Raw genomic sequence first — 9,152 nt, 5'->3', positions numbered from 1 at the left:
GGCAACGAGGCAGAGACTGGACACTAGTTCTCCTGATTTGTAAAATGAGGCGGTTACTCGGACTGTGGGCCACCATTTACAAAGGCCAGTGGAAGGGCTGCCAACTCTAGAGGGGCAGGGGCAGTGGGACTCGGGGAGAGAGTTATTCTTGAAAGCGCACGTTGGTTGGCTACTAAAGAACGGCTGCTTGGGCCCCATTGACTCAGCAATGCGTGAAGGTGCTCGTGCATCCAGGCCGGCCCAGATGCACATGCACACACTCCCAGGCCCACCATGGGCTCCACGGCAGACCCTACCCAGAGACTGGCCGTCACACCTTCAGTCGTCAAGGCAACCACAGAGAAACACAAACTTAGCCTTGTGGTGTTCCCAGGTGGATGCTTGAAGCGTTCTTCTGAAACTCTTCATGGGTGCCGTTTGCTCTGGCCACCTTCTAAAAACCTCGTCGTTAAGTTTCCTGACAGCTGCATCCCAACAGTGCTGAACTTCCATCCACGCATGAATCAACAGGCCCTTAAAGGGAATGGCTTTTCCAATTACATTTTAAGAGTGAGCACTTTCATAAACGTTGGCTCAGCTGAGCATTGCCATCCGAGGCAGTTTAATCTTTGTATTTTATAATCTAGGTGATACCATTTAATAGTCTAGCAAAACATTTTCAATACTCCAAAAATTACTTTCTACAAAAATCTTTGTACTGAGCAATTAAGTATGGTATTCGATTTCTCTCTATATAAATAAATAAATAAATAAATAACCCTAACTCACTGCCATCAAATTGATGCAGGCTCATAGTGACCCTGTGGGGCAAAGTAGAACTGCCTCTCTGGAATTCGGAGCCGAACTCTAAGGGAGTACATAGCCTCAACTTTCTCCTGCAGATTGGCAAGTGGCTTCGAACTGCTGGCCTTGTGGTTGGCGGCCCAACTCCTAACCCAACCCACTACACCACCAACGCTCCACTAGAATGAAATGTGGCTCCCATTGCAAATAAAACATTCCTCCTGTTAAGGAGTGATGCTATGACTTGCCACAGACCCAAGTCCACAGAACAGAAACGCCGCCCCGTCCTGCATCACCAAGGCGCCGCCATGCGTGAGCCCACTGCTGGGTCACCGTGTATTGTGAGTGCTTTCTGTCCAGAGAGGCTCACTTTCCAACACAGCCTGGGACCACAGGCTGTTAGGGTCTGTAGGCAGTGCTTTGTTCGTGGGGCATGCTGGGACCTGCATCTCACTGACCACAGGTGTCTTTGAAAATCGCACGGGCTGACATGTTTTAACCAACCCCAGCACCTGCTCGCCATGACCACTAGAACTCAGACGAGGGAAACAGCACCCTGGTACAGTCACCTCCCCCTCGGTCGTGTTTGGAGAAGAGCTTGCGGTCTGCCCTGGTGTGGTAACATGAAACAGTTTGCAACTAACTCCGAGCACAACCATATAAGACATGAGCTGCCAAAGAGAAAGGGGCCCCCTCCTTGAATGAAAGGGGCCAAAGCAGGACAGAAGGTCATTAGAATGTGGGAAGAGCCTGCCCGGCTTCTATTAGCTTCTAAAATAGTTGCAACTATTTTTTTTTAAACAGGTGTGCCTGGGGGCAAAACTCAGAAGCTTTATGCACTAAAGTAGATGGCCTGGTCTACAAAATAGACAAAAGGGTCAGCTATCGGAGCGGATTAGATGAAAGAAGCTATGGGGGCTGGGGGTGGGGTGCAGGTTCAAACCCAGTGGAAAGGCAGCGGTTGGGGAGGACGGGGAAGGCGGGGCAAACCTTGCAACCCAGAGGCCTCATAGAGACAAACCAAACCCTTCACCATCCAGTCAATTCTGACTTCAGCCTGCAGGGCAGCGCAGAACGGCCCAGAAGGGTTCATCTTCAACGGAAGCAGCCAGCCACATCTTGCTCTGACAGAGCACGTGGTGAGGTGGAACTGCCGACCGTCTAGTCTAATCGGCAGCCTGGCACTTCGCCTCTGTGCCAGCAGAGCCCCTAGTCCAGAAAGAGGACCTCAGCACCAGGGGTACAGGCCAGATAGGAGGTTAACGTATCGGATTCCTTCGAGATGGAACGCAAGACAGAGAGGAGTTTGGGAGATGGTTTCTCTGAAGAGAGGTACAACTTTTCATCCTGAAGATACCTGCCTGGATTCATAATTCAACAGCTTAAGCCTGCAACAGAGTAGACAGACCGAGCAAGCAAACAAAAAAGAAAAAACCCCGTCTCTGACGGACTGCTTGCTAAGTGCCGGGCACTGTGCCAGATGCCCCCGTGTTCATAGCTGGCCTGTACTCATGGCAAAGACTCTGGAAATCTTAGCCCACCAGAGGCCCAAGGTCAATCAGCTGGCAGTCAGGGAGAGGGATTCAAACACAAGTTCTTTTGGCACCAAAGCCCTTGCTTTTTGGCATAACTGTCTATGTACACACACGTTTAGAGCAAGGGACAGCTGTGAAATCTTTATGGGAACAGAAAGCCTCATCTTCCTCCCTCCGGGCGGCTAGTAGGTTTGAACTATCGACCTTGCAGCTTGCAGCCCCACACTTCCCAGACATCTCCACCAGAGGTTAGAACTGGTATTCTGTATTCCCCAAAGCAAGCTGGCCTAAGGGTGGCAATCCACTTCCCACTGTGCGCCCAGGTACGCCGTGAGCACGAGGAGCAGCACGTGGCTGACTGAGAGGAGCCGATCTCCTTTCTGATGGGAGTGTGTGCCTGTGAGTGTGAGTGTGTGTGTGGGGGGGGGGGGCTCCATAGGCCATGGCAGGGCCCACTCTGTGCCCTGCAAACGCCTTTCCATGTCATTAGCTCACGCAGGGGGTTGTCAGACGTGAATGGACATAAAAATCTGTTAGGCATGGTAGAGGGTTCATTTTCATTCCGCCACTGCAGTCTGTAGAAACAGATTTCGTAATAATTAGCGGCCCCGTTACAATGACAGGAAGAAGGCAGGCCGTGGCCGGGTGTCAGGCTGCCACTCGCTGGGGAGGTTTGCAGTAGCCAGTAGCCGATCAGTGGTGCTGGCAGTAGGCGTATTTGAGAGAGAGGAAGCCGGGGCCTGGGGTCTGACCACAGGGTTGGCTGTAGGCGGACAATTCATTTGTCTGGGTAACTAAACTCCAGTTCTAACACAACAGCCAACACCCAGACATGTGTAATAAAGCAAAGTTTATTGGTGGGGTTGAGGGTGGGGCGCTAGGGGGACTGCCGGGTGGTGCAGTTATAGACTCCGCTGCTGACCACTGGGCTGGCAGCTGGAGTCCCCCGAAAAGCCACCATTGAACTTCTACCCCGTGGAGGCCAGTTCCATTCTGACACACGGGTTGGGGTATACCTGACAGCAACTGCCTGGGACTTACAGGTGAGAATCCTGCAGGTGGGCTGGGGGTGGGGGTGGGGCTGGGGCCTGCTCAGAGAAAGAGCTGAAATAGGAGCTAGGTGGCGAAATGGCCAGGGGCGCCAAGTTGTCCAGGCAGCCGCTTCTCTCTGAAGAGGCCTCCTTGGTGAGCTGGTGGCCATGGAGGGCAAAATCCGCTGGAGTTTGTAGCAATTTATGCTGTACGGTCTTTGGTTTGGTTTGTATCAGCCAGGCAAGAGGCTCACAGGCCCCCAAGAAGAAACCCAAGGCAGGGTCAGGTCAGGGGTACGGAGTACCTTCACCGTGAATCCCCGACTCATGAAAGTAACTCAGCCAGGGTTTCCAAGAACTATCCTGGTTAGTTTGACAGGCAAGTGGAATGAAGGAGGGTGGGTCGGGAGTCAGGATGTTTCTCAAGTAAGAACAACAAAGCCATTATTAAACCCAACCCAGGCCATGGCCTTCAACACCATCCTGTATCAGAGGGACCCTATCAGGGTGTAGAACTACCCACAGGGTTTCTGAGACTGAACATCTATCCCCATGGTAACAGACAGCCTCATCTTTCTCCCTCTGAGTGACTGCTGGGCTCAAACCTCTGACCCTCACAGCCCTACACTTAACCCAACACTGAGCCATCAAATACAAACTTCACCAACTCAAGGCCATCAAGTGGATTCAGATGCAGAGTGACCCTCTAAGAACTGAGCCGGTGCAAAAGCTAGACTAATTTAAAAAGGAGAAAATGATTTTAAAGCTTCTTACTTATTCTTGATTTGGGAGAGATTCTAATCCTAATTTTAAAAAGACTCCTATGGAACAGAGTTCATGAACTACAACGTTTATTGATCCAAGTTTCAGAGCCCCACGGATCATTTCAGGAAACCCAGATGTTTCTGTAACTTTCTTTCTCCCGAGCTCGGAGTGCCTGGTGGTGTAGAACTGCTGACCTTACAGTTAGCAGAAAAACATGTAACCACTATGCGCCACCCCCTCCTCCCCCCGGGCTCCAAAACCAAACTGCTAGATTAATAAGAAACATATTTCAGACCCAGAGAGACTGTAACTCAGAGCGCCGCAGACACCTGCTGGGAAGGTGGGGAATAAGCTCCCGTTTGTCTGGGCCCGTCCTGGGCCCCGCTATAAACACTGTCTCCTCTGGCTCTCTGCTAGGTTTGCATTTTTTGTCCAAGAGCTGAAGTGACCTCTAGTCCACGGCCACTACTCACCTACACCACTTGTCTCTAGCCGCCTGAGTGGCATTTAAAATAGATACTGCAAAATGACCAAATTGCCTTCCATTATCCTCAAATTCGAGAGGCCATTCAGCACCCCTCCCTGCCAGCAGAGAGTTCTGAGACCTGAAACACAGAGGCCCGCTCTCCTCTCGGGCCCAGGAGGACTTGGAGTTCCTCCAGCACATTGTTGCAGTTGGGAACTGGGAAATAGAAACCTGCGAGAAGGCATCTGGTCAACAGCTTGGAAACCAACCGCCGGTCGAGAACAAGGGCCGCCTCTGCCATTGGCCCCAACTTATTGCAGGTCCTGATGGCCAGCACCTTGTCCTCCGACATCACGCTGCATTTCCTGCGGTGGGTCTCTGAGCAAGTGACACTGTCCTGGGGGCTGTAGGAAGCACTGTCTCCCATCTTTTCCCAGAGGCACAGCTGGTGGATCTGAACCACCAACCTTGTCGTTTTACCCTCCAGACTCACAGGGCTTCCATCCCTGTGGGCAGAACCTATGAACAGAGTTCTCCCCTCTTCTTGATTACCCAGAATAGTTCCTCTCCTGTCTACAGAGAGGGGGAAAGAGAACCATGCAGACTCGGAAGTTGCAAGCTATACAGGTAAGCAGCAAGCAGGAGCTCAGCAGGTGTATCTCCTCTTTACTTGAGCCCTGAAACGTTCCTTGTCTTCATCCAGGGTGCGGCCTGCTTTATATACCCGTATCTTTATCTGCATGGATTACAACTCAATGTAAAGAAAACCCAAATCCTCAAAACTGGGCTGGTGGGTAACGTGATGACAACGTGGGAAGGATCGGAGTTATCAAGGATCTCATATTGCTTGGATCCACAATCAACGCTCATGGGAGCAGCAGCCACGAGGCACTGCGTTGGGTGCATCTACCCAGTCAACGGCCCCTGACAACAATGTCATCGTTCCTTGCTACACTCTTGTTTGGGGGCATAAAACTTGCTTGATTACCCACCACCACTACTCTAGAAGCCAAATCTGTAGGTAAGTCAAGTCAGGACAGGCCTATCCGGCAGTTCTTCTGTAGCCACACTTAAGGCCTAGTCCCCCAACTAGCAGGTCAGTGGGATCACCCAGAGATCTCGTGAAAAGACAGCACCCTGGGCCCCTCCCCGAAAGACTGTGATTCATTAGGTGGCAAACGGAGCTCAGGGCTTGGTACTTTCACCAGATCCCCAGGTGATTCCTGTGATCAGCTATGTTTGGGGACCTGGGCTTTAGCGTAAAAATAAAAGGCTCAAAGCCTTTTCAAGTATTTGAAGTGAAGGTGACTGTTAGGACCGAGGTGTTGCTCAAGGGGCTGGTTCAACGTGAGGGCAAATTCAAGGACAAGCCCTCTGGTCTATAATGTGAACCGTCACAGTGTGGGGACTGCAGCCATTCAAGAGTCCAGTGTGTGTTTGTGCTCGTCCGCTCAGCTTCCTTCAAGGACTACGTAAGCAGATACAGCAAACGAAGAAACCTCACCAAGGAGAATTCATCTTCCAGAGTTGGGGCAGCACCCCCCCCCCCCCAACTCTCACCAAAATCCTTCCCATTGTCAGATGCGCGCAAAACAAATGGGCTGTGTTTAACTGGATGCGGGTTTAGGGACCATCTGAAACTGGTGACAGTTTAATTCTCAACAATTAGAATCATTGGGGGGATGTTAAGCCCCCAAAGAAAGAGAACTCCTTCGCCCCATGTAGGCACTCAGCTCCAGACACCTGACTGATGTCTCCCTCCGGCGCTTGCCCTGCAGAAACCCACAAGCAAGCACAACTAAGGTACTTCGAGCCACATCACTGAATGTGGAACTTAATAAACAAAGGGTTCCCCACCCACCTTCCTTGTAAGAAAAGGCTCTAAGAGAAACAAAATCCCGTTTCTGAAATGATTCCAGACAGAGTAAGGGGCACGTCACTGCTAGTGTCCGGAGAGGATATAAAGATGGCCATGACTTTGCGATTCACTTCCAAAAGCCAGAGCCTCATGCTACTTAGACGATCTGAAGGGAAGAAGGGAAATTATAGATACATAAAAATATAAATCACGTGTTCATTTTTGAGAGTGGCGGGAATCCCTTTTCTTAAACACTCACGATAGCGTCTGTGCTTATTAAAACGAGGATCAATCCACTTAATCCAACAGCGTAAATCTCACCTGGAGTCAAACAGACTCCTAAGTGCCCCGGATTATTATTTCACTGAGGCTCATTAGGAGCACAATCTAATGCCATGGCATATAAAACACCAGCAGTGTCAACTGTGTGACGATGTTTTCTTTTATGACAGTTTTGGCTTCTCTTGAAGCCTGGGACAAACACCCATTTTCTGAAACTGATTTCTATCCCTCACAGCTGTGGCCAGTCCCCAGTTTGCACTTTTAAGGAAAAGAGGCTTAACATCAACCAACCCACCCAAATCCACGAAAACCGTCCCCCCTAACCCAGCACAGGTCAACAGCTTTTGGTCAATCAGACTCGCTAGCCCCTAGGCAATGAACAGAGGCTGAACGGGCTAAGAAGATGAGAACCTGGGGGCCCCACCGATTCCAGCTTTCTCCACGCGGCAAATATCTCAAACAGCAAAACATCTCCACGCCACACACACATTTTTCCCCCCTGAAAGTATTTAGAATGCAACTGATTGCTATTTTTAACAGCCTGTTCTTCTCTGACTTTGTGCCAAGATTTTAACTGGAGAGATGAGAGGCAGTTTGTATTCCCTGGACACTATGGGAAGGAAATGGCACAGGCAGCTGTGGATGGTGGGCCGGGCAACGGATGCAGAAGAGACCACCCTCCACCTTCCAGGCACACGTGGATGTGCAAGACAGGCAAGGAGGCACTGCACCTCTACAACAGAAAGAGTGCCAGGCCCCCAACACCTGCCTTGTGGGCCCGATGCATCAGAAACATGTCCAGGTGTCTGCTGGTACAGACCCATTTATGCTACTGTTGCCTCCTGACTGCCAAGAGAGCCACCTTTCATCCAACCGGCAAGGACTGCTGGAATAGGCGCCAGTAACAACAGAGCAAAGGCGGAAGTCCTTAGAAGGCCGGCTTTGGACTCATGATCCACAGCTACTAGGAGATCCGACAAGGACGACGAGACCCAACCTGTGGCACTCACTTCCCCGAAGGGTGCCCAGAGCTGAGTAGCACAGCCACAACCTGAGGAAGACCAGGCACAGAGGAGCAATCAAACGGGTGGGGTGGGGAGGCGCTCTGGAGACCTACCTTGCAGAAGGGCTCCGTTTCTCTTGAAGAATGTGCTGCCTGGCCAGATGGGTGGACCTGATGTGCTGGAACAGAAGAGAAGCAAACATCAGCCAATCTCATTTCCACTGACCTGCACCCTCTCCAAACACATGCACTCAAAGCAGCCTCAAAGCATGTCCCCAAGGGTGCGCTGTTTCCATTTACACTCATCGATACGTCCAACTGGGCCTTCTCCAAACACATACACAGAAAATGCCCTCACACCATGCCAATTATACCTCACTTAGAGCCCCTGAACCCCCAACCCAAACTGATGCCAACTCAGTGACCCTACAGGACAGGGCAGAACTGCCCCAGTGAGTTTCTGAGACTGTAGATGGCTATGGGAGTAGAAAGTCCCATCTTTCTCTGCTCACAGAGTGGACTGGTGATTTCAAACTGTTGACCTTCTGGTTAGTAGCCCAATGTGTAAGCACTGCACCATCAGGGCTCCTCTGAACCCCCGAAAACATATCTTGAAAGACTAGGATGTTTTTACTATAAGCAGCCCTCTGATTTAACAGTGCAGGACCTACCTGTCCACAGGGGTGTTCCTATCTGTAGTATCCTGGCTGCTAGCTTACCCTGTTACCTCCTGGGTCCTCAGCATCTCTGTCAGGGACACAAAACCAAGCAGCAAGTTCACATGGCTCAAAGGCCAAGTTCTAATTCAGGAGGAACATGGACACATACTCATAAATGTATGACTTTCTATGGCCAAGAACCCCTGCCCATGTAGCCTAAGACCAAAGGTGTTTGTCAACTCTTCTCAGTACCACTTGCCCAGTCACAAAAGCACACTTTATTTTCTTAGCATTTCCACCACGGGTGCTTAATATACAGAAATGACCTTCCACCACGTCCTCCCTATCCGCAGCCTCTTGTTTCCCATCCCACTTCCAATTTCTTGGTTTAAAATGTTGCCTTCCATCCCCTATAAAACGTTTTTGCTGCTCCGTTGCCACCCACAGTCTGGTAACCGGAGAAGCAAGAAAATAAGGAAGATCAATAGAGCACGCAGACACTTACTGCATTTCCAAAGGAGCATTTTCCTGGTTTTAAGACATCCAGTGAAAAACCTTATAACCAAGCCAGTCTTAGGCAAGCATCCTTAGAGGGAAAAGGAGGCCACTCTAAGTCATGGCTTGGTTGAGATGACTGTCGGAAAGCCAAGCGCTCAGTCACCAACATGAGGGTATCCAACCCCAAGAGCCAGTAGAAATCCCTTTCACCACAATGGCCCATGGGAAATGAGCTTGGCTAGTGAGTGTACTGCCAATCATGCTCAATGATT

At 50.5% G+C, this 9,152-nt stretch overlaps 1 protein-coding gene across 2 annotated transcripts in view; it reads right to left on the bottom strand.

The window, feature by feature from the left end:
* FOXN3 (forkhead box N3) overlaps window positions 1-9,152 on the bottom strand; it is a 296,318-nt gene that overhangs the window by 105,600 nt on the left and 181,566 nt on the right. For both annotated transcript variants that reach the window (XM_004698756.2, XM_045287733.1), the window contains exon 4: window positions 7,838-7,902. In XM_004698756.2, coding sequence (XP_004698813.1) covers window positions 7,838-7,902 — 65 coding nt within the window. The remainder of the gene's footprint in view (window positions 1-7,837; window positions 7,903-9,152) is intronic.

This window comes from Echinops telfairi, unplaced genomic scaffold, assembly GCF_000313985.2.
Source record: "Echinops telfairi isolate 266 unplaced genomic scaffold, ASM31398v2 ScPeMD7_18;HRSCAF=68, whole genome shotgun sequence".
In the NCBI taxonomy this organism is placed as follows: Eukaryota; Metazoa; Chordata; class Mammalia; order Afrosoricida; family Tenrecidae; genus Echinops; species Echinops telfairi.
The sequence above is the reverse complement of the archived record's forward strand: the minus strand, read 5'-3'. Positions and strand labels throughout refer to the sequence as shown.